The sequence below is a fragment of the Balaenoptera musculus genome, chromosome 6, assembly GCF_009873245.2.
Source record: "Balaenoptera musculus isolate JJ_BM4_2016_0621 chromosome 6, mBalMus1.pri.v3, whole genome shotgun sequence".
NCBI lineage: Eukaryota > Metazoa > Chordata > Mammalia > Artiodactyla > Balaenopteridae > Balaenoptera > Balaenoptera musculus.
This window is the reverse complement of record NC_045790.1, coordinates 113,896,987-113,921,036: the sequence shown is the minus strand read 5'-3', so window position 1 is coordinate 113,921,036 and position 24,050 is coordinate 113,896,987. Positions and strand designations below refer to the sequence as shown.

The 24,050-nt window shown below is 58.5% G+C and overlaps 2 protein-coding genes across 7 annotated transcripts in view; one reads left to right on the top strand and one right to left on the bottom strand.

The window, feature by feature from the left end:
- Positions 1-1,832: 1,832 nt before the first annotated feature.
- On the top strand, positions 1,833-4,328 carry BRD3OS (BRD3 opposite strand). Of its 5 annotated transcripts, none has more exons than XM_036854892.1 (3): positions 1,833-1,908; positions 2,213-2,257; positions 2,596-4,328. In XM_036854892.1, exon 3 carries the CDS (start codon positions 3,203-3,205, stop codon positions 3,455-3,457), a length of 255 nt encoding a protein of 84 aa, XP_036710787.1. In that variant the 5' UTR covers positions 1,833-1,908; positions 2,213-2,257; positions 2,596-3,202; the 3' UTR covers positions 3,458-4,328. The 5 variants fall into 5 exon arrangements, with proteins under 5 accessions (XP_036710787.1, XP_036710789.1, XP_036710788.1 ...); XM_036854894.1 differs by having other exon boundaries at positions 1,856-1,901; XM_036854893.1 differs by having other exon boundaries at positions 1,863-1,913.
- A 3,993-nt stretch (positions 4,329-8,321) lies between these two features.
- BRD3 (bromodomain containing 3) overlaps positions 8,322-24,050 on the bottom strand; it is a 33,354-nt gene continuing 17,625 nt past the window's right edge. For both annotated transcript variants that reach the window (XM_036854888.1, XM_036854889.1), the window contains exons 6-12: positions 22,029-22,400; positions 19,574-19,702; positions 17,281-17,472; positions 15,829-16,052; positions 12,265-12,557; positions 11,075-11,203; positions 8,322-9,379 (exon numbers count right to left, since the gene is read on the bottom strand). In XM_036854888.1, the coding sequence (XP_036710783.1) occupies positions 9,264-9,379; positions 11,075-11,203; positions 12,265-12,557; positions 15,829-16,052; positions 17,281-17,472; positions 19,574-19,702; positions 22,029-22,400 (1,455 nt within the window). In that variant the 3' untranslated portion in view covers positions 8,322-9,263. The remainder of the gene's footprint in view (positions 9,380-11,074; positions 11,204-12,264; positions 12,558-15,828; positions 16,053-17,280; positions 17,473-19,573; positions 19,703-22,028; positions 22,401-24,050) is intronic.

Below are 24,050 nucleotides of genomic sequence, written 5' to 3'. Positions count from 1 at the left end.
TTGCTTTGCTTTTGTTATATGAAAGCTCAAGTGTGTGTAGAAATGTACAGATGGAGGCTGAATAAACAGATGCCAGTGAGGACAGTTTTGCCTGCCACCCGTAAACCTTTTACATGAACCGTTAATCTAAATGTCCTTTACCCTCTGCTTTGTGATGCGGGGACCAGTGGGATCCGTCAGGCGAGGGTGCTGGAGGTGGACCGAAAGCTGGAGGAGAAAGAAGGAACCTGCTCCTTCCTCTCGGCTTCCCGCCAGCCTCCCACCAGCTTGCAGCTCCCCCGGCAACAATTCTTCACGTTTTTCCTGAAGCGGCAGCTGAATCCAGTCTGCAGTTTCTCCAGTGAGCACAAAATCCACTTCGTCCCGTTGCTGCCACTCAGGGGCAGCAGCTGCCAGCACCCCATCCTCGGGGTCTGGGTCCCAGTATTCTTGGTGCAGAGACACCAGCTCCAGCTGCCAGCACCCCCTCCTCAAAAGTCTGAGTTTCTAAATGTTCACAATTCCACCCTCTTTTCTTTGGTCCTTTTGCTTCCTGCGGTTACCACCTTTGAGATACTTTAGAGGTCTTTATTTTAACCTGAAAGTTACCTAGTTAACAACTTTGTACCTAATGAACAATCCCTTCTGTTAATCTCTCTCTGGTCAAATCATTGGTGTGATTTCTGTCTTCCAGCTGGACCCTGACTAAGTCCCTCATCAACTATACATATTCCCAATTTCTTCTCACCTCTGTGACTTTCCTTTTCACTCATTTTAAAACTAAGCATTTACGTTTTAATTTAGGACAGTTTTAGATTTACAGAAAAATTGCAAAGACAATACTGACAGTTTCCATATACCCCACAAACACACCATACATGTGTATATTTTCTTGTATATGCATTTAAGACAATAAACTTCCCTCCAGGCATGATTTTAACTGCATCTTACAAGTTTTGATATATTGTATTTTTATCATCATTCAATTAAAATAGTTTAAAATTTGTACTGTGAATTTCTCTTTGACCCATGAGAAATTTAGAATTTTTTTTTTTTTTGGTATCCCTGGGTGGGCTCCAGAATATATTTTAAAGTAATCAAATATAGGGGTTTTCTTCTAGCATCTTTTTATTGTTTTATAGACTATGTTTCCTGTGACCCTTTTCGCGTAGGATTTAAGTGCTTTGAAATGTATCGAAACTGATTCATGGACTGGCATGTGGTCAATTTTTTGAGATGTTCTGTGTCCTTGTAAAGAATGTGCATTCTACAGTGGTGGGTTCAGTGTTCTTGAATGTCCCTTAAGTCGACTTCCTTAATTAGCGTTAGGGGAAACCGTAAAAATGAAAGTTCAGTAAGGAAAGGGACAGATACCAAACGGGAGTATTATTGCAAAAGGATTTGGAGGTGGGTGCGGAAGGAAGCAGACCTAATTTTCATGACAGAATGGGGACTTGGCCCGGCTGGGTGACATGGGTTAGTGGGACACTTGGTTTTGAGAGAGTACGTACGCCCGGGACAACATGAAATTATTAAAAACAACGCTATCGATTATTAGGGGTAAGAATGCTAATAGCAGTAGCAACAGCAGTGGCAGAAGTGGCAACCGCAGACGTAAACAGCAACACAAAGCTATGCCCTTACACCATGGTGCGACCTACAATAACGGTCACACGGCTCCCGCAGCTGCCCCACCCCCAGCGGGAGGCCCCGCCCCCGGCCCCGCCCCGCGGAGCCATCGATGGCTCCGGCTCGTGGAGCCCGCCTGCCGGCCTCGGCGCTCGGCTCGGCATGCCTGCGGCGCTGCCATAGCGACGCGGACCCGCAGCCAACTGGCGCCGCCCCGCCCGAGGCGCCCGGCCCCGCGACCCGTGAGCCGCCGAGGCCCCACGGCGCGGGCGGCCGGGGCGGCGACGACGGGGGTCGCGGGTTAGGTGACGGGGGCGGGCGGTGGGGGGACGCGGGGCGCGGGCCGGGCTAGGGGGGACCCAGGATGCCGGGGAGGCAATGGGGACGCGCCCTGGGGGCGTCGTGGGTGCGAGCCGGGCCGGGCGTTGGGGGCTCAGCGGCAGCGGGCAGTGAGGACTGGGCAGGGCGATGGGGGCGCGGGCCACACAGAAGGAGAAGTGAACTTGCATGGCTGGGAAAGCATGGGCAGGGCCGGCGTGGGGCGGGGGTGTTGTGGATGCTCCCGTTTGGTTTTCACCTGACGTCATTTTTCTTTCTGGTCCAGGGGCCTCCCTGATGCTTGGAGCAGAAAGAAGGTGCTGGTGGCTGGGTGAGTACCAGCGTCCCCAGCACGGGCAGGTCACTTCTGTGCCCCGTCAAGTTCTTAGGACTTATTTCGCAGATCTAGACACTAACGCTCCAACAAGTGGCTTCCCCAGGATGGTCCCCTTAGTTAATAAAAGAACTAGGATGAGGCACAGGCCTACCTCTTAAACCCAGGCTCACTGCGTCACCGGAGAGCAACTGAAATACTGCAACGTGTCGGTCGGTAGCTTGGTTTAACGCTCTGATCCCAAGAGTTAAGGAGGATTCTGTGCCATAAAACCTGCCATTTCTGCTGGGGCCCTTTCCTCCGCAACACCTGACAGCATGTTCATTTCTTTGTAGCATCACCTTGGAGAGGAGCTGAAGACTAGCCAGGTAAAAAGCACTGAACAAATGCTGGTTCCAAATCCCTGGCAGGGATCAGAACGCCTCTGCTGTGCCGAAAGCCGAGCCACGCACGGATCAGCAGTGGGCAGTTACAGGAGCTGCTGTCAGTTTCTGTCTAGTTGTACAATGTCCTTTCATTCGGGACGCCAGATATACCTTTTCAAATTTAGTGGTCCAAGTCGTGGTGTCAGAATCGCTGTAGACACAAGTGCCCCCTGAGGTGGGCGCCTCGTCCCTGTCAACTGCACACCTAATGCAGTGCACACAACCGTCACCAGGAAACGCTGCGGCCAGGGCACTGCTGATCTGCTTGCTGACTCACATGTGGTTCTTAAGTGTCTTTTCAGAATGCTCGGAGGCTCCTCTCAAGTTTCCTTGCAAAGAACCCTCACAAGGGTGCTGCCTGCAAATGGCCTGAATTTCTCATTTGTACCAGTAGGTTAAAGAAGGAATCCTCAAAACCCAGCAGCTGAAAAACTGGTTCATTAGTGCATTTAGCGCAAAGCACGGGCTCAGAGGCCTCCTGCGCAGGAGCCCAGGAGGGGGGAGGTTCCGGCCAGTGATGAGCGGCCGCGTCCCGCTGGCAGAGAAAGCCCTGTCCGAAGGCTACGCCCGGCTCCGGTACCGGGACACCTCCCTGCTCATCTGGCAACAGCAGCAGCAGAAGTTGGCATCTGTGCCGCCCGGGACGTACCTGAGCAGGAGTCGAAGCATGTGGTACTCACAGTATGGAAACGAGGCCATCCTCGTCCGGGACAGAAACAAGCTGGACGTCTCCCGGGACACGGGGCAATCCAAGTTTTGCTCTGTTATGTAATTCTGGTGTGAAAACCTGAGCCCAGGCACCCAGCCGCCTTGCTAATCCCTAGTCCCTACTGGGAGATCCTGAACAGTGAACGTGAAGGTTGAGCTGTGGTAGAACCCCCCCAAAATCCCAGAGCTGGCGCCCCGGCCCATTCGCAGTCGGGCTGATGGGTGGACTTGGCTCCTGGACTCCATTCTGATCTTGCAGGTGCTGTAGGCACAGGCCAGGTCCGGGGCCCGGCTAGATGCTGTTTAGGTTATGCTTCCGAATATGTCAAGCGAGAGGGACACCCCGGTTACAGACCACCTCTTCACATTCTTACAGGCTGTCTTTAGGATTCCCTTCTGCCTGGTAAAGAATGGGTCAGATCTAGAAAAAGGTGAAGGAATTGGCATCATGTCGGGTTGCAGATCCATGTGCAGGACCAAGATGTGCAGGACCAAGATGGATTCACCCTCAATGGTCATCGGCAGCAGCATTTCAGCAGGGACTTTGTGGCACTTGAGTTTTGAGTCTAGTAACCAAAATGATCACTGCGTGTGATGCACTGTGATGGCTCCTACACTACCTTCCTGATGCTGGAGGCTTGTGGGGCAAAGGCATCCCCAAAACATTAAGGAAACCCCCAAATTATTACGTTACACAAAAGTTGCTAACAGTGATTTCAAATTTAATCACAGGGCTGAAATAGGCAGGTTCTCAGCCGACAGTGGTTCAGCCTCGGCCCACCTGTGTGGGCAGCTTTATGAGTCATTTTTAAAGGATTTGCTGTCTGCTGTAATTAAGGTCTGTGTGGCGAGGCAAACGTGGAAGTGGCTTTTCTCAAAGACACTTTTGTCAAAGCTAAGTTTTCTTTTCTAAATAAATCTCCTTTAGGAGCCGCCTTCCTTCCTCACTCCTTATTTTGATCTGTTTGCTCCTAATATCCTAACTTGGCTTTCAGGTTTTTTTTTTTTTTACAACAGTAGCATCTAACGATTGCTAAAAACCCCAGTGCAGAAACGCACGAAGCGCCCTCCCCAGAGGCAGTGGCCGTCAGCAGCTCGGCGCGTGCGTGTGCCGAGGTTCCAGAGGCGTCCCACACCACGCAGCATCTGGTTCTGCGACTTTTTGCTCAGCTGTACAGACGGGGCGATTACATCACGCTTCCAACGGCCAGCCGGCAGCGCTCCCGTGAGCCCACAGGTGGGCAGAGACCTTCCCGCTGTCCATGCGCACGGCACGTCCTGGGCTTCCCTCTGCATGGCTCCTCGTGCAGGCGTGCAAGCTGGTTAGCAGACAGCATCCAGAAGGGAACTGCTGGGTCAGACTGCTTTTCCCCAATGTCACGTGTCCAGCCAGAGGCCTGGTCCTTGCGCAGGGAGCCTCGGCTTGCTTACTGCCTCAGGTGGGGAGGCTGGAAGGCAGATTTCCTTAAGCGCCTCCCGGAGGCGAAGAGGGAAGCCTGTCTCGTGGACACAGGAAGGAAGGACTCTGCGGTAAAGGCTCGCCCGTCCAGGCGCCCTGACACTGGAATTCCCCGGTAGACAGGCCTCGTCAGCATCTCTGCGCTCCTTCGACTTCAGTTCAGTTTGGGAAGAAGGCGAACGTCTGCCTTTGCTGGAACGCCTCTGTGCTGCACACTCACCGCCCCAGACTAACCTAGAAACGGGCCGTGGTTGGCGCAGCCGCAAGCACAGAGGCGGTGGCCGGGAAAGCAAGCACAGGCCACGGCCGCCGTCTGCACTGGTCGGGTGTGCGGGTGACCGACGTGCCCTGGGCCGCTCGCACACAGCTGGCAGTAAGCTGCTTCGCGAGCGGGGAGGCCACGTCTGCCCTGGGGACGCCTGGGCAGCTGGCCTTCCCGGCTGGGGCTGGGGATGCCGCGGTGGACGTGCCCAGTCCCCGTCCTCGGGGAGCTCAGTCTGGGTGACGGGGGGGGCAAGGGAATACAGGGGAGGGGGGCCTCGGGCCTGGACTTGGGCAGAGCCTTCTCCCGGGACGTCACTGCAAGGCTTGGCTCCAACAGCTGTGACTGTTTTGAAAACGGCGTCAGAACTTGGCATTTGTCTCGATACCTCCTTTATTCCTCGCTGCCGCCTCCACTGTGTGCCGGGTGCCGGGCCGCGTGGACGAAACCTCAGCGCGTACACAGGCTCGACGTGGTTTCCTGGAAACGTCCGTTGTTGGGCCAGCTGGACGAGCGTTTGATGCCTCTGGTCCCGGAAAGCACTTCAGTGCAGACTGAAGGCACAGCGGGGACAGAGGATGGATGACTGGGTGGGCGGGGACCGAGGCGACCGAACCTGTGGGTCAGCGAGGGGGGCGGCCCATCCACAGAGCCGCTGACCTGAAAAGGTGACAAAGACGCTCCCTAAATCCCGGGGCCTCCCCACCCAGGCTTTGGACCAGAGCCACTGAGCTCTTTAAGACCGTCTTGGATGCTTCGGGTATTCCTGCCAGGAGCTACAGGATGTCAAAACGAGGGGCTCCCCCCTCGTCACACGCCAGCAAGGGGAGAGCTGGGAGCCCAGAAAGCACAGGAAAAGGCACCTCTTTTTTTTTTTTTTCTTTTATTATGAAAACAAAACAAATGCCCCAGGAGAAGGGTCCATGATTACCAGAAACATCAAAGAGTACTTTCTACCATTTTTATTCTGTTGTGTTGAGGCCAGCATTGCAATAAACAAGCTAAAACTACTTACATTGGACTCATTTTCAGTAACTGACATTTACAGGAATATACTAGAAACGGCACTAAAAAGTTTAAGAAAAGTTACGGTAAACTTGCATGCACATCATACAGAAAAGTAACATTTTAAATATAAAAAAGAAAAACCTCCTGGAAGTGTTATGCCAGTATTAGGGAACAGCGCTACACCAGGTGTAACAAATCCTTTATCGTGGGCGGCGTTCCCCACCCCCCAAACTGTAAAAGATGTGAATGTTGCAAAAGAACAAAAACCAAAAAACAAACAGAAAAGAAAAACGTATCTTAACAGTTTGTAAGCAAGATGAGTGAGCAAGGGTCTCTGGAATTCGGTTAACAGCCCAAGCCGCCCCCTCGGCCCCCAGGGATCACGAGGACTGTTTCAAAGCCATTTCCGTGCCCTGCGCGAGGCCAACCCACTGAACACAGGCCCTGAGCCTTGACAGGCTGCCCTCCGGTTCTCGGCACTGGAACTCCGCTTGCCCAACGCAGAGAAATGGAAATGGCGAACACCCCCACAGGCTTACCTCGGGGGGGGCGTGGAGGAGGTCCCCCCAAAACTCTGAAATCAGTTTTGAAGTCTGGACAGAAAGCCTTAAAAAACCAATGAACTACAACCGCTCAGCACGGACTAAGCCCTCCGGCGGCGTCAAAGCCAGCAGATCTTCCAGAGGAAAGGAGCACAGGTGGCTGAGACACCGCATCTCTCCCAACACAGAACCAGCAGGTAAGGAAACGCTCCCGCTGCGCTCAGCTCTAGGGCCCGATGTCCCCCGCTGAGTGGCTGGCACAGGTGACCCTCCCCGCTCGCGGCTGGAGGGGCGCCCCACGGGAGCCCCCAGCACCTCCAGACCCCCCCCCCCCCCCCCCCCCCCCCCCCCCCCCCCCCCGGCTGGGGTCTGTTTGTTACTCAGATGCGTGCCTGCTGCATACTGCCCATGAGATCCTGCTTCAGGACCTTCCATCGTGTCGAATTTCCTTAAAGTCATAGGCTACTTACTCCATTAAAGATCTGCTTAGAAAACACCTTTGAAAAACAGGGCAGCTTTAAAAAATGGCAAGTCTAAAATCCATTTATATTTTTATTACAAACAAAACTTAATGAAAAAAGTTGAACAGACTGGCTCAAAACTCACCCAAAGGTCAGAATCACCAGCAGTCAGAAAAATGGTAATCCACCATCCATCACCTCATCCGAGTTCTACACCCATCAGAGGTATCCTCCAGCCGTAAGTGTTGGTGGAATCCAAGTCGACTTTAGGATTTTTAGAAACCACCGCCTGTTAGGATACCAACAACTAGTCCGCCAATCCATCCAGAAGTGCTGGCAGAAAGAACTCGCCACCAGACAAGAGGCCAGGCCACCCGCGGCTCCACCCCCAGCACCCCCCTCAGTAAAGCCTCCACGGGGAGAGAGACTGTTGCGGTCACTTCTGTGCTAACTGGAAAATGCGTGAGCAGGGAGCCCCGTGCCGCCACTGCTGGCGGCTGGAAGACCGCGTGGGGCAGCGGGGGCCGCGCCCCTCTCCTGGAGGTGGGGGGTCAGGGGTGCCCCATCCGGGGGCCCTTGCATTCCTGGCCAAAGCCACAATGGTCAGAGCGTAGGCAGGCAGTGTGGATGGGGCGTCCCTGCACTCAAAGGCCGTATGGTGGCCTCTGGCGAAAACAAAACCAAAACATAACCTTCTGTTAAACTCTGTATATTATTATTATTATTTTTTACAATAGAAAGTTAAAAATCAAGACTTAGATTTACTATACATTTTTCTTCTCTCAGATTACAAAGTTTATATTATATAACTGGGGTTCCCTAAATTGAAGTCTTTTAAAACAGTCCTAAGAGAGACCAGAAGTGAATACAAAAGAACTAAACAAACGAAATAAAAAATCAGAATGTGCTGCAGCTGGAAGTCGTCTACACCTGTAAGTCTCCAAATTTCATACACACACGAAAAAGAACAAGAAGAAAAACCCCAGCAGCCCCGAGACGAGAGCAAGCGCACAGACGTGATTGAGCACCGGCACGGCGACAGCAGGCTGTAGCACCTGGAGGTGAGAGGCCCGCCGGCCAGCAGGGTCTGGGGCTCCCCTTCAAACCATTTAAAAGGCCTGCGTCTCTGCCACTTTTTTTTTTAAATGTGTTTCTTTTGCAGTTTTGTTTTTCTTTCCTTTTTTTTTTTTTTTAAAAAAAAATGACCAATGATCTTAATAAATAAAGTATTCATATATACATGAAACTGGGACAATGGTTCCGGAGTGCGTGGCAGCGGCTGGGCTGGGGACACACGTGGGGGCTGGCCTTTTGTAGAAAACTGCTGAACCTTACAAAAAAGTCTCCTTCTGTATTTTTTTTTTTTTAACCTTTTCTTCTTTTTTTTTTTTCTTTTTTTCTTTTAAGTTGAGGTAAAAGTTTTCAGTGTTTGGGAACCCGCGCGTTGTACACGCAGCCACTGTGTTCCCTCCCGGGAGCTCCCGACGTCACAGAGATCAGAAAAACTCGGCTCCCTTCCACGCCCACCCTCGCCGGTCCCCCACCCGCGGGAGCTCTGGCTGCAGTGACGATGACCCCTCCCCGCTTGGGCCCAGCCCTGGCCCTCACGGCAGGGGCAGGCACGGCTGTCCTCAGCCCCTGCAGAAAGAGGTGACCCCTCGGACGTGAGGGTCAGAGCCCAGGCCCCCAAAGACAAAGACAAACGCCTGTTCGCAAAGCTAACAGCTTTCACATATGGTACCATTTCCGAGACATCTCCTTTGGAGAAATTCTCGCTGGAGCTACAGACCAGGTCGGGCGTAAGAAAAGAGATTTTGCAAGAACCTTCGGATCACACCTTACGTGTTTTTCTACGGTCATCAGGTTAGCGTTTGAAGTTGTCATCTCCAAGGGACTGAATTCAGTTACGAAGGAAAGGCGTTATGCAGATTCACAGCTTCTCATAAAGTCTAATGGACACACACGGAAAGATCTTTGACCTATTCAAGCCAAAACTGGAAGATACCGTAACACTGAATTAAGAAGAGAACCTGCACACCATGGAAGGAAAATCGTATATTAACCATAGAAGGGAACACTGCAGAGTTTCGGCGTGGGCGACGTCCGCTGGTTCTGTTCCACCCGCGAGAGCCCAGAGTTCATTCCGAGTCGCTGCTGTCGGAGCTGGACCCGCTGGAGCTGCTGCTGCCGGACTCGGAGGAGCTGCTGCTGCTGAGCCGGGAGGGCCCTCCCGAGGGCGCCGAGCCTGACTTCTCTGGGGGAGACGTGCGGGTGAGGGGCGCGCCCCGCACGCGCCGGCCGCCCCCCCCACCCCGTCACATGCCCCGACCCACCCGGATGCTGAGCCGGTCACGTGATAAACGTTAAGCGATTCTGTTGAAATGCAGCAATGTGTTAAAGGAGATTGTGATGGTGTAAGAAGCGTGCCTGGTGCTCGTACCCTGTTCCCGGCACAGAGCTCCTAAATCCCCTGCAGTCTCCCAAGTGGCAAGAATGCAAGAACGTCTTTTACTGCTAAGGAGCCCCTTTAGCTCACACCTGAGTTTACGGGGCGGGCCCCCCCTCCCCTCCCCCCACGGCCACAGCCCAGGGCTGCTCACCAGGAAGACCATGTGACCGGGGGCAGGGACTTTCAGCTCCCCCCGCCCCCATGGCCAAGGAGGGGCGGGGACTGGAGACTGTGCTCCAGAGAGAACCCCCGGGTCAGGGGGCCTCCAGCTGCTGGGAGGGTGGTGGCTGGAGAGGCCTGGAGGTCCACGCCCCGCACCCTGCCCTGTGCCGCTCGCCCACCTGGCTGTCCCTGAGTTGTGTCCTTTGTAACCAACCACAAGGGGTTTCACTCATAATTCCTGAGTTCTGTGAGCCGTTCTAGCCAATTTTCAAACCTGAGGAGGGGGTTGTGGGAATCCCCGATTTACAGCCCGTCAGTCAAAGGCACGGGAGGCTTGGGACGTGCACCTGGCATCTTAGGGGGTGCTGAGCCCTTAACCGAGCAGGCAGCGTCAGAAGGAACTCAACTGCTGGACACCCTGCTCGTGCGGGAGCTGGAGAACTGGTGTGCGAAAAACTCGCACGTTTGGTGTCAGAAGTGTGAGCAGAAACAGCTCAGAAGTCAACAAATCTAAATACACTTAGAGGCTGGGAAACAGTGAAGGCAATCTACTACGAGAAACTGACGGGACGTGTGGGGACGTGGCCGGCCATACGAAGAATCCACAGTCACACGCGCTGAGCGTAATGGTGCCCTCCCCAGGGCTAACGCAAGGGGGCCCCCTCAGCCATCAGCGGGAGCGGGCAGGGCTCCGAGCCCCAGCTTGGCACTGGGCAAGCGGGGCCGGGCAAGGCTGTGGCACCTGGCCGCTGCATGACCAAGACTGGACCTGGAATCTGACCGCCACCTGGGCCCCACTGTCCCTGGGGCCAGGAAAAAGGTATTTGCCTTTTCTTACAGGCCCCGGGGAAAGGAAGCAAGGAATCAGATCACCTGCTCACCTAAAATAAGACCCCGAGTCCACAGAGCACAGGGCCTGGGGCTGGAAGTCAGACCCTCCCTCCACCTGTGATACCGGTTAACTTGCTGGGAACTAGTGTTCCTGTCTGAGGGCAGCCAGAAAGCCCACTGCTGGGGGCCAGGACCCACTGAAGCTGTGGGGTAGGACCCCAGTCCCTCCCAAGTCATGGGTCCAGCCCCGCAAGCCCACAGCTGGGCCCTTCCAAAGAGCCGCCTCCCAGGGGCTCTGCCACGTGGCACTTCCACACACGCCTGTCACCTGCTCAGCCTGCCTGCGGGGCTGGGCTCTGGTCCCAGTGTGCAGATAAGGAAATCAGGGTTTCGGGGGGTCAACAGCCTCCCCGAGGGAAACACAGCTCGTTACGAGGTGGAGCCACGGGCACAAGCCCAGGTCAGCCGCCCGCTCCCCCGACAGAGCGGCCCGAGCGCCACGGGTACCTCTCTTGGCGGCCTTCTTGCTGCTGCTCAGCTGCCCGCTGACGTCCTGCAGCCGCCTCTCGAGCTCCTTCTTCTTTTCCTGAGCCAACTCCTCCTTCGACCTGGCCGCCTGCTTCTTCCCGCTCGTGCCTGTGGAAGAGCACGCGAGCTGAGGCCGTGGGCGGCCCCGGGGCGGCCCACACGCACGGAGGCCCCGCCGCACGCGAAGCTCTGCGACTGTCACAGAACCCCTGAGGTGGGACAGACCACCCCCACTGCAGACAGCTGCACAGACGGCGGCACCCCCGGGTGAAGGGCAGAGCCGCGGCTTGAGGCCCTGACCCCCCAGCTCATGGCTTCCCTTCGCCACGGCCCAGTCTGCCACCTGGCGCGCCTGCGCCAGCCCCTCCGAGTCCACAGGCGACTTACCGAGGGTCAAAGGTGCCGTGGCTGCGGGGGGTCACGCCATGCTCCATCCAGGAGAAGGCAGCTTCCCCCTCAGAGCGAGTGAGGACCAAGCAGCCCGAGGGGGCCACACACAGCATCACGTGCACCCTGGGTGTTGCTCCTCAGGGCCGGGCGGCTGCCTTGTTCTCCTGCCACCGTGGGGCCGCCTGGGGCCTCCTGCCCTTCCTCTCACTCCCCGGGACCCACCGACCCAGGCAGCGACTCGTTCCCGTCCAGTGAAGTCATCGACTTCCAGGGTGAGCCTGAGCCAGCGCAATCGTCCATCCTGGGAGGCCTCTGGACCTCCACCCCAGGCAAAGGGAACTGGTCTGCCCAGGCAGGGAACCATCGACAGGTCGCCTGCAGCCCAGGCCCCAAACGGAGCCTCAAGAAGGCTTGTGGTGAGGGCCTTGGCCAGCATTGGAACGAAGGGGGCTGGGGACCGACCCAGGGGTCCTGCCTGCCTGCTGTGGGGAAGGATGAGGCACACAGGTGCTGCCCACCTGCCCGGGAGCAGGGGAAGAAGGGCTCTGGCTGGGGTGGGGCCGCAGCCGGTCTCAGCTAAGGCCCCGTCCCCAGCTGAGCAGACAGAAGCTGTGTCCTTGCATCCTCAGGGCACAAGGCAGAAGAGGGGCGAGGAGCCTGGCAGCGTGCGACCCACTCCCACTCCCACTCCCACGCCCGGGGCTGCCTGCCTGTCTGCTCCGGGACTGAAGGGGTGACGGGAGGGGGCGGCAGCAACGCACCCCGTCCCGACGACTTACAGAATGGCTTCCTTTGCTTTTTCTGTAAACAAGACTTGACATATCTCTCCAGTTCCCGCAAAGTGGTGGGTTTTAGAGTCTCAAAGTCAATCTCTATCTCGTCGGGGTTGGAGTCCCTGAGCGAGGGCTCCCGCGACTGGATGATGTGCACTACCCGGCCCAGCTTCTCCCCCGGGAGCCGGTTGATGTCCAGGCTGAGCTGGCGCTTCTCATCGTAGCTCATGGGCAGCCCCTCTTCCTCCTCTTCCGAGTCATAGGAGGCCGACGCCTGCTTGCCGCCCTTCTTCGGCTGTCTGAGGCAGAAGGCAAGGAGCATCATGGCATGGAGCCCCCCGTCCCCATCCCTGGAGCCCCCTACCCCACCCAGCCCCTGCCCCACAACCCCGAGTTTCCTCCCCCACCCCCCCCAGACCCTGACCCCTTGCCCCCCGGCCCTCCTCCTCTGCAGGACCAGGCTCTCTTACCAAGGAGCAGCCCAAAGTGGTACCCCAGACAGAGAAGCCGGGCTACTGCCTGGAGACGCACATACATCTCCAGGGACGCGGAAGACCCTGCTCCAGAGGTCAGAGCAGAGGCTGCTACCGGCCTAGGGAGGCCTTGGCCAGGAAACAAGCATGGTGGTCAGCTCCCCTCAATGCCCCACAGGCATCTCAAGCACGACAGGTCAAACTCGTCTCCGTATTCAAATAACCCAGAAGAAGGCAGGAAGGGGGACAGAGGAATAAACAGCAGGGACAGACAGAAAATAATGGAATGGTAGGTGGAAATCAAATTGTATCCGCTATTACATTAAATATAAATGGCCTAAACACACCAATTAAAAGAAAGGGGTGGTCAGACTGGGTGAGAACCAAGACCCAATTTATATGCTATCTAATCTACACAACCCCCCCCCCTTTAAATATAACGACAGAGGTAGGTTAAAAGTAAAAAGATGGGGGGAAAATATTCCGTGTAAATACTAATCAAAAGAAAACCGCTGGGCTTCCCTGGTGGCACAGTGGTTGAGAATCTGCCTGCTAATGCAGGGGACACGGGTTCGAGCCCTGGTCTGGGAAGATCCCACATGCCGCAGAGCAACTGGGCCCGTGAGCCACAACTACTGAGCCTGCGCGTCTGGAGCCTGTGCTCCGCAACAAGAGAGGCCACGATAGTGAGAGGCCCGCGCACCGCGATGAAGAGTGGCCCCCGCTTGCCGCAACTAGAGAAAGCCCTCACAGAAACGAAGACCCAACACAGCCAAAAATAAATAAATTAATTAATTAAAAAAAAAAACTGAAAAAAAAAAAAAAGAAAACCGCAATGGCTGTAACAATTTCAGACAAAGTAGACTTCAGAAAAAGGAATGCTATCAGGAAAAAGACGGACACTGTATAACGATAAAAGAGTCAACTGACCATCACAGTCCTACACGTGTGTGCATCTAAAACCAAGCTTCAAAATATTTAAACAAAAGCTGATGGAACTGAAGGGAAATAGGAAAATCTGCAACTTTACTTGCAAAATTCAACGATTCTCTCTTGGTAATTAATAGAACAAATCAGCAGAACAGAGATGATCCCAACACCACCATCAACCAAATTAACTTATTAGTTGACATGTTTTTGTCTGTTTGGGATTTAAAGTTTTTTTTTTTTTAATATACACGTATCTGTTCTTTTTCAAATTCTTTCTCTATTTAGGTTATTACAGAATATTGAGCACAGTTCCCCGTGCTCTACTGGAGGTCCTTGTTGGTTATCTGTTTTAAATATAGCAGTGTGTCCGTGTCAACCCCAAACTCCCTCCCCCCCCACCACCACCCCTGTCCCCCTTGGTAACCGTAACTTTGTTCTCTAAGTCTGTGAGTCTGTTTCTGTTTTGTAAATAAGTTCATTTGTGTCTTTTTCTTTTTTAGATTTTTTTTTTTTTATCTTCTAACTGACGTTTATACAACACTCCACCCAACAGCAGGAGGATACACGTTCTTTTCAAGCATACGTGGCACATTCACCAAGACAGACCGTATTCTGGGCCATAAAATCTTAACAAATTTTAAAATGTTGAAAACATACAACGTATGTTCTCTGACCCTAGAAATCAATAACTGAAAAATATCTGGAAAAATCTCCAAATATCTGTAAACCAAACAACAGACTTCTAAATAATCCATGGCCAAAAAGGAAGCCTGAAGGGAATTAAAAAATATTCTGAACTTAAATGAAATCACAATATATCAAATTTGTGGGGAACATTCAAAGGGACTGAATTCATGGTTAACAACCTTCCGACAGTGAAACTCCAGGCCCAGATGGTTTCACTGGTGAATTCTATCACACATTTAAGAATTAATATACCAAGGCTATAAATCTACCCCAGAAAACAGAAGACAAGGGAACACTTCCCAACTCATTGGAAGGCCAGCATTGTACAGACACCAAAACCAGAGACAGAGACAGAACAGGGAACCTGATTTCTGCCTCCCCCTGCAAAAGGGAGGGAGGGAGGAGAAAACCCCTGACCATTCTCACTGCCCCTCTCCATGGTGCCACTGGCCGCCCAGCTACCAAAGCCCAAGTCCCCAGCTCTGCATGCCCCTCCTCCTACTTCCTGGGACCAAGGCCTGCCCACTCTGCCTCACAAACAGTTCTCAAAGCAACACACCTCCACCCCCATGGCCACACCGGCCTCTCCTGCCTGCGTGACCACAGCAACTCCAGAGGGCATCCTTCCTCCCATTCTTGCCTCTCACTAATCCATCCTCCACACTGACCAGGATCTGACCACTTTCACTGGAGAATAAACTGCAAACACCTCAACCGAGCCGGCCAGCCTCGGCAGCCTAAACCCTCCCCTCTTGCCAACCTGGCCTCTGTTCTTCAGCAGTGCCCACCTGGTCCTCATTCCCATGAGGAACACGTTCCACTGGCCTCTACAGCTTTGTGCCCGCTGCTCCTGATTCTTGGAACCCCATCCGGACCCTCTGTGCAGCTGTCGCCCCCTCCTCCAGGACGCCCTCCTTCCACCCCGCCGGGAGAGGCGCCCGGCCCGGCGTGCCTTCCCACCACCCTCACCTCCCCGTGTCGTCCCTGCTCGTCTGCGGCAGGCGTTCCTCGGGGCAGCACGTGGCCAGGGCGGGGGCTGAGTGAAGGCCGTGGGGACCAGGGAGCTCTGTGCCAAGGCGCACCTCCACCCCCAACCCTCCGCCGACTAGGCCAGCCGGGGATGGGGTGCCAAGGGCCCAAGACACGGAGCCAAGACCCCACCCCGCCCCCCCACCGAAGCAAACTCCCGGGCCCAGACCAGGAAAATGTCCCTGAAGCCTCTAGATGCTGAGGTCTCCAATGCCTGTGGCTGAGGCGGGCCCCCCGGGGAGCTGAGCGCCGCCCTCCGGAGCCCATACCTTCTGGGCAGAGGTCTCGTTTGGTCCTCACAGTCTTCCCACGAGGTGGGCAAGACGAGGGCCAGCAACCCCCCCACCCCATCTCCCCGTAACAGCCCAGGGTCCAGGTCACCGGGACAGAGCCCCGCATCCAGCATCCTCCCGCCACGTGGGTGTCCAGGACGCGGGGCGCCGGAGCCCACCTGCCAGCCACAGTCGTGCTGTTGGCCTTCTTGGCGGGCGCCTTCTTCTGCTGGGCCTGCTTGGCGGGCGGGGCCGCCCTGGCCTTCTTCTCGTCCTCGGACTTGGCCTTGTGCCTCTCCTTGTCCTTGTCCTTCTTCTTCTTCTCCTTCTTCTCCTTCTTCCTCTTTGGCTTGTTCACTGGGGCCTGAGACAGGGCGGCCAGCTGCTCGTGCACAGCCTTCAGCTGGAAGAGACAGGCAGCTGAGCGGGGCTCCCCGGGGCTGGCCCAAGGGGGCCGCGGGCGGGGCGGGGGGCTGGGGTGCCCGGGAGCTGCCGCCACCGTGCGGGGAGGGGAGCCGGGGAGCCACACACGTCCCGGAGGGCGGCAGAGCCCGTCTGGCCCTCCCCACCCCTGCGACGGCGGGCGAGCCGCTGGGCCTCGGTCTCCCCACCCCAAGTGCAGGGCAGGTGGCACCCGAAGGGCTCGATAAATGGTGCCTCCCGGTTTTCTTGCTAGTTTCTGTTTTCCCGATGAGGGAGACTCTCTAGGGAGAGGTTTAAACGCCTGCGCAGAGGAGACTTTCCACTCGTGGGCAGCTGCTGGGATGTTACCCGGCGGTTCTGCAGGGTCAAAACGGTCCAGTGCCGGCAGGGGACACTCATCTAGTCCAGCAAGTGGCTGCCAGGGTGCTACGTGCTCTACACGCTTCTCACCTCAGCAGCCCCCCAAGGGGAGTCTCGCGCCGAACGGGCGAGGAAACGGTGCCCCCAGCCTCTAGCAGGTGGACGGGCCAGGACGGCACCAGGCTCGCACAGGCCAGCCACGTCGCGTGGCGTGGGAGGGACCCCGGCCCGACAGCTACACCTCAGGGCCATGCTCCCTGCACCGTCATCCCTGACAAGGCTCAGCTCAGACGCCCAGCCCCACTGGGGTGCCGGCAGGGTCACTGTTACTCCACTGTCTCCTCCCTGCTGGAAGGCCCCCACCCCCGCCCCCCCAGGAATCCAGCACCTCTTGGTCCCATTTTGCATGTGAGGAGCGCAAAGGGGTGGGGAGGGCCGAGTCACAGGCGGTCAGAGGCCGAGGCAGGACAAGCTCGCTCTGGCAGAGCTGCGGAGCCCGCGCCCGCCCCCAACCAGACAGGCTCGTGGAGCCCCAGGGCTGCGGCTTCTGCAGGAGCCTCCCAGACCCTGCTGGAGCGGAAGGAGGCTCCAGGGCTCCAGGGACGTCCCGACCCAGTCGGGCTCACAGGGCCCCGCGCCTGCAGGCACTGCCAAGGGGGCCCTCGGCGCCGACACCTTCGCCGGGTGCCCTGCCAGCGACACCGCTGCGGAGGACGACTGTGGCTTGGGGTGGGGGTGGGGGGTGACCAGGGCAAACGTCGGGTCAAGGCCCGGCCGGGACTGGGCCCTGGTCCCGCCCCAGCCCCGTCTGAGCCCCCGCGGTCCCCGGCCCGGCCGCGGCCGCTCACCTGCTCCTGCAGCTCCGCCAGCCGCGTGGCCCGTTCCTCCTCCGAGTCCGAGCTGCCTGAGTCCGAGGAGCTCTCCTCGCTGCTGCGGCTGCTCTCCATGCCCTTGCTGACCACAGGGGCCGCGGGCACGGGCAGCGTGGGCGCCTCCACCGGCTCGTCCGGCATCTTGGCAAACCGCATCTCAAACACGTCCTGCGGGACAGCAGGGGCCGCCTGGGTCCTGGACGCCGTGGGCAGCCCCCGGGGAGTCGGGGAGACTGGACCCAGCCTGCCCAGGGCGCTGGGCCGCCCCCACTCCGCCCACCCCGGCTTGCTCTCTGTCCCTCCCTCCGCCCCTCCCTCCCTCCCTCCCCAGGCACTGAGCGTGGGTTCAGGGCCAGAGGGCGCAGTCAACGGCCACAGACACAGCCTTTTAGGAGCTGGCACACAAGCTCCTTTATGAGACACCCCACCTCCTGTCGACGGCTTGCAAGTCTTTTCAGCATCCAGGTCCAAGGCTGCCACCTACTGACAGGCAGCGAGAGGGCCTTCCTTTGAGCTCTGACCCTTTTCTGGGGCTCCCCAGCCACTGGATCTGGGAGCCGGTTTCCGCTTTCCCATTTCTCTCCCCTGTGATGTTACTGTGGTATCACATCTCGTTCTGAGTTGGGTCCAAAAGTTGGCTCAAAAGGCAAAAGTCTTGTCCTATCCAAACTGCCAGCTCCCACACAGCCTTGGGAGCACGCTCAACAAAGGTCCCCTCCCGCCAGGTGGCCCAGGTTCATTTCAGACAGGATGAGCGGCCACGAAGGGAGACTTCTCTGCTAGCTCAGACACCTGAAGCCACATACACCTGGTTGACACGCAAAAGATGCAGCCCCACCGACCAGGCGTCCGGCTCCCGTAAGAGCCTACTCTGGGTCCTGGTCCCCCAGAACCTCCTCCTGGGGTAAAGACATCTCAGAGGTACGCTGCCACGCAAGGCCATGACCCGGCCTGCTCTGGGCAAACGGCCCCCCGGCGGGGGTGGGGGTGGGGTCTACATCAGGCTGCTGCAGCGTCAGGCTCTAACCCCACCCAGCTTGACTTGACACAATCAAGAGCCAATTACTGAACAGTCATCAGTAATTAAGATTCCCAACCTCTGTGGCCACACTGCGGAGACCACCTTTTGCCGGAACAGAATCAGAGCCACTGCCCTCGGCCCGTCTGCTGCCAGCGCCGCCTGGCTTCCTCGTGGAGCTACTCGCAAGGTTTAAGAGCATCAACAGAGCGACGACAGCGCGCGGCTGCGCAAAGCCTCTCGGCTTCGTGGTCTTGGTATGAAACCGTGGGTCCTGGTGGCTTCCTCTGGGGGTACTGGGACCCCCAGGACCGCTCTAGCACATTCCCCAGTGGGAGCCAGTGCACAGGGGGGGCAGCCCGCAGCAGCCAGGGCCCACAGGCAGGAGGAAGGTGAGGAAGATCGGCAGGACCCAGAGGCCTGGAAGGAGGCTCCTCCTGCGGCCCCGTCCGGGGCCTGGGCGATCAAGGACGCTCCCGAGTTACCGTACCGGGTTTTCAAGAGGGTTCTGAGCAAGGGACTGGGAACGTCCTACAGGACGACATTCTGGGTCCCGTATTTACAAAAGCAACAGGCTGCGTGATGGCAAAGAGAAGTTAAGAACAGACTCGGTGTACCGGCCCGTACAGAAACCCGCGGCAGCCCCCAGGCTCTGACAGATAATCACGCACAGGGGTGCGCGCACACTAGCGCACGCTCGCATGCACGCGGCCTGTATGTGAGATCCGTGTGCATGTACGCAAAGTCCCACCACTGAAGGCCAGACTGCGCTTCCCTGCAGGCCCCACGTTTCTCCCACATGCCGTCTGCCTTGTGGTCGGGAAAGCAACAGGCTGCACAAACAGCCGTCTCCCGCTACGACACCCACGGGCCTCACCGGCAGGCTCCTGACAAAGGGCCCCCGGCACACGGTAAAGCGCAGGGGAGCAGGCGTCTGCCTTCTCTCCGTCTCCGCCCTGGCTAGAACACCCGCTGGCCCCCACCTGAGCCTGCAGCTCCCAGGAGGCAGACACTGGCCTCTTGGCCACCACGTCCCTAGGGAGCAGGCTCGGGGCCTGGCCGCCACTCGGCCGCCGCTCAGGAGAAACGTGCCCGTGGATGGGGTCCCCAGACACCCCATCCCTCAGCCCCGCACCTCCCCTGGGAGACGTGCCCTCCCAGACACCCACGTCTTTCCCGGGTGCCTGCCCTGAGCCGCTGATTCCACCTGTGCCCCGGTGGCCCCTCCCCACACAGAGCACCCGGGGTTACCTGCAGCTTCCTGGCCATGGCCACCACCTCGTGGTCTGGGGGGTTGTACTTGTAACAGTTGGAGAACATCAACCGGATGTCGGCTGCAAAGCCCTGTGCGTCTGGGTACTCACGGCTGTCCATCTTCTTCTGTAACACACAAGCCACGGGGCGTGAGGGCACCGCTGTGCCCCGGGACCCTCCGCGTGTCCACCGCCAGCCCGAGACCTCGTCTGGGAGCCCAGGGAGAAGGTGGAAGGGTGGCCCCGAGGGCTTGGAGGGGAGGGTCCAGGACCCCACAGAGAGGCTGACACTCAGGGAGAAAGAAAAAGGTGCTCCCAAAAGTCCCAGCTCCCGCAACCAAAGTTCCCAGCTCTACGTTTTGGCTAACTTTCCACACGCCGATATCCCTGTTGTCAGGAGCTCCGGTGGGGAGCAAGCAAATTCTGGCGAAAAGTCGCCCTCTACCAGTTTAGGGGGCTACTCAGTTCTCAGAATGAGACATTTAATTTTCTCCCCTGAGAATCCAGGTGCTGTTAGCTAGCCTGCTTCACAGAGCACCAGGTGGTCCCACTGCCCCGCCGGGAGCACAGGATGACTGGCTCTGCCGGTGGGGACAGAAGTGCAGCCAGCCAGGGACCACAGTGTGGCAGCTAAGATCGGGGCAGACGGGGCAACGGCTCTCGAGGGAGAGAGCTCCCCATGCCTGGATGGGTTCACACAGATAAGAGCTCATCAGTCAGGGACCTCGTGTCGGGGGTATGAGGTGCCCACTCATCCTGGGGGCCATGCTCTGCTGCAGCAGGACATTGTGGGCCGGAGCCTAACCACCTACCTCGCCGGCACCTAGACTAACAAAGTCCTGGCCTCGATGGAGGGGTTGGTGGTGGTCAGACTCCAGGACCGGCAGCCTCTATAGCCTAGGACACACCGTCCTCCTCTGCCCCCCCTGGAGGGCTTCCAACAGCCCTGGGGCTGCCTGGCTCCAACCCTCTGCACAGCCTCCGCAGTATGGGGTAGCTCAGCCAGGAAGGAGAAATGGGCACCCGAGACCCTCTCAACTTCTGCAAGATTCTCAGACTCCAGCCCTAATTTGACAGCCGGCCACTTTCCTGGTGCATCTGGGAGCCCAAGTACCACTGCCCCACTGTCAAAACCTGCTTGGAAAGAGCCAGCCTGAGCCAGGAGCTAATCCAGAAAGATGTAACCAAACCATTAGCTGGAAACATCTCTGGAAAGGGTGGCAACGACACCAGAGGTTAGGCCTTCTCTCCACCCGCCTCTGCTTTGCTTGGATTTTTGATCCTCTGCTCATATCTTACTCATACAAATTAAAAGAAAAAAATCAGTCAAGGAAAAATAGCTGACACTCCTGGGCTCCCAGTAGGGGCAGGGCCACTGCAGCACTGAGCGTGTCCAAGAAAGCCGGAGCCCTGCCCTCGCAGTTAGGAGGAGGATCAGAGCAGGTGAGGAAGCTGCTCGGTCACCCAGCCCAGCCAGGCCCGCCTGACGCAGCCAGTTCCCCGGGAACCACTGCCCTAGGTGGCCAGGTCTGTCCTGTCCCTTGGCGGGCAGGAAGACTTCCCTTAAGGAGAGTCTGCCCCAGACAGGTACACGAGGTGGTGTCCAGGTACACGAGGCAGAACGACAGCCCAGCGGCTCAGGGCCCAGACCCCATCGGTGCAAAGAAACCACCTGCCCCTTTTGTGGGGTTACCTTTCCAGGTAACGGTCCAACGGCCAGGGACGTTCCTCAGACCGTCAGAGGCCGATCCAGACCGAGGAAGGGCAGCTGTGCTGGGGCCCAAGCCCGACGGGCGCTCAGGAACCCCTCCTGCACGCACTCAGGGAAGACCCCAGGTCTCCTGCCCTCGAGGCTGCCGCTGCCAGCCGGGGAATTTTTTCCATCTCTGCCTGGCCCAGACATGCTCTTCTCTGCTTGTACACAACTGACCTGACCCGGAGGAAAACCCACAAAAGCCAAGGGGGAAGCCCCCAGTGCAGGAAGACCCTGCTGCGGGAATCGGGAGGCCAGGGCTCCTGGTCTCAGCTCCATCACCTCCCCCTCCAGCGCCCACTTCTGTCCAGGGAGGGGCTGGGCCACGGGAAGGGGCCTCCTTGCCTAACGTTACAAAGACCTACAAACACGCCGGGATGAAAATGAACGAGATGACGAAACCGGCTCAAGAGAAATGGATGACGAGGAAGATGCCGGTTCAGTGAGCGTAGGGCAGAGCACACCTTCCTCCCTGACCCTGCCAGACCCATGCCAGGGCCCCGGGCCAGCCCTGAGGCCCCGCTTGCTGCTGGAGGGCAGGCCAAGGGAGCCGGGCAATGCCCCAAGCCTGCTGAGTTGCCCCCGGGCCGGCACAAGACATCAGCACCACTACAGCCCCGCAGGACGTCAGGCCGCCCCGCAGATGCCAGGGGCCGCCCAGACAGGGGAAGAGGGCCCGGCTGGCTCACCACCCACGAACCTTGACGGTGCTCAGGTCCATCGGGTGCTTGATGATGTCGTGGTAGTCGTGCAGCTCCAGGGCCTCGGCGTCCACCGGCTTGTAGAAGGGCCAGGCGTAGGCTGCGTGCTTCTTGGACAGCATCTCCTTGAGGATGCTGTCGCAGTGCCGCAGGTGCTCCGAGAGCCGGCCCTTCTTGCCCGCGTGCTGGGGCACCTCGCCGTCCTCCAGGTCCTTCTTGGGCGGCTTGATGGGGCGGCCCCCGCTCTCCCGCCGTGCCACCACCTTGGCCTGCTTGGGGTCCGACAGCGGCGGGGGCGACTCGCTGCGGCTGGCGGTGATGGCGGACGTCGTGGGCGTGGTAGTGTCTGCTTTCCGCTTCACGCCCTTCTTCTGCGACAGCAAAACAACAGTGAGCCCCGGGATCCGGGATCAGAACCGCTGCAGTGGCGCCCCTGGAGCGCGGACCAGCTGCCAGGCACCGAGCGAAGCAAAAGACATGCATGGCCGCGGCCATCCTCCCGGGGCCCCGCGCCACGCAGGACGCCGAGGCTCAGAGGGGCCACGTTGCCGGCCCGAGGTCACACAGCTGGCGGTGGTGAGGCTGGACTAAGAACCTACCCCCGGGCCGTCCCTGAGCCCCGCCCAAGCCCCCAGGCCCTGCGCGGTCACGGTGGGCGCTCACCGCTCACCACCTCCAGCGAGTGAGATGCAGCACGCAGCCGGCCCCGCGCCCGGGGGTTGGGCGGCGGCTCAGGGACTCGCACAACGGAGGTGGCACCGTGACTGGGACCATCACCAAGTGGGGCTGGGGTTTGGGGACAGCAGGGACGAGAGGACCCCCGCTGGTCAAAGGCCAGAGGGGCGTCCCAGACGCGGGCCTCAAAGCTGGCGCTCCCAGGACAGTGGCAGCCACAGGACGAGGGGGTCGGGAGGAGCATGCGGGGGGTGGGGGGGCGGGGGCAGCGGCCCAGCCGGGAAACACAAGCAGCAGCACGAGGTTTGGGACCAAGGACTCCGGGCGGTAAGTGCCTGGGCAGGGATGGACTTGACCCTGAGGGCAGCAGACGTCACAGAGCTACTTCCCGCCGGGGGGAGGAAACACTGAAATGACCAACAGAGCACTTGGTGGGCGTGTCCAGTGCGTGAGAGCGTGTCTCGTGCCTGGGTGGCCAGGGTCGCTGTGACCCCGAGGCCAGCCCAGGGGGCTCCCCTCCCCTCAGCTCGGGCGGGCGGAGCAGCCCCTGGGAGCCACGTGCACCCGGGCCGCCGGCCTCACGGGGGTCTGCTGTCTGAGCGCCACCAAAGTCGCCGCCCCAGCCAAGCCGCTGCCCCCAGGCTGGCGGGCACGAGCCACCCACCCACACACACTTCACGGGCGCCCACGGAGGCCAAGCACGTGCCACGGGGCCCGGGGGCTCATTGGGCCGTGGCAGACGGGACATGCTCCAAGACAGCCGGGCGCTGAGTGAGGCGGCCGGGCCAGGCGCCGCCCGAGTACAGGCAGTGAAGGCCACGGGGGAGAGGAAAGCGACGGAGATGGCATTTTACCTTGGGGGAGCCATTTAACCCCTCTGAGCGCCTGCTTCCTCATCTGTAAGATGGGGGAAATACTGCCTGCCCCAGAGGGTCGCTCGCTGTGAGGGTCAAATCGGAGAAGACGATACACATCAGTGGCCGGCACGGGGGCCTGCTCAGAGCAGGGACTCAGCCGTCCTCGCTGGCCCCGGATCTCGCGGGGAGCACCCGCTCCGAGCCCAGGCCCGGCCGAGGAAAGCCCCCGGGGAGCCGGGGGAGGGACGTGCGCTCACACTCGGGGGGGGGGGGGGGGCGCGAGGAGCAGGTGGAGGCCGCCACCGCCCTCCCCACGCCAAGGCAATCCGAGCGCAAGCGCGGGCGGGGAGGGCCGGGGCCCCCCTCCTTCCTGCACCCCCCACCTCGGCCCACGCACTGCAAAGGCCGGCGAAGCTGGGGTTCAAGCGCAGCCGCCCTCACCAGCTGTGTGACCTGCCGCTCCGAGCCTCGGGCTCCTTGTCCGTGTCA

Coding starts and splice junctions, on each gene's coding strand:
- BRD3OS (XM_036854892.1), top strand. CDS start 3,203: ATGAGCGGCCGCGTCCCGCTGGCAGAGAAAGCCCTGTCCGAAGGCTAC.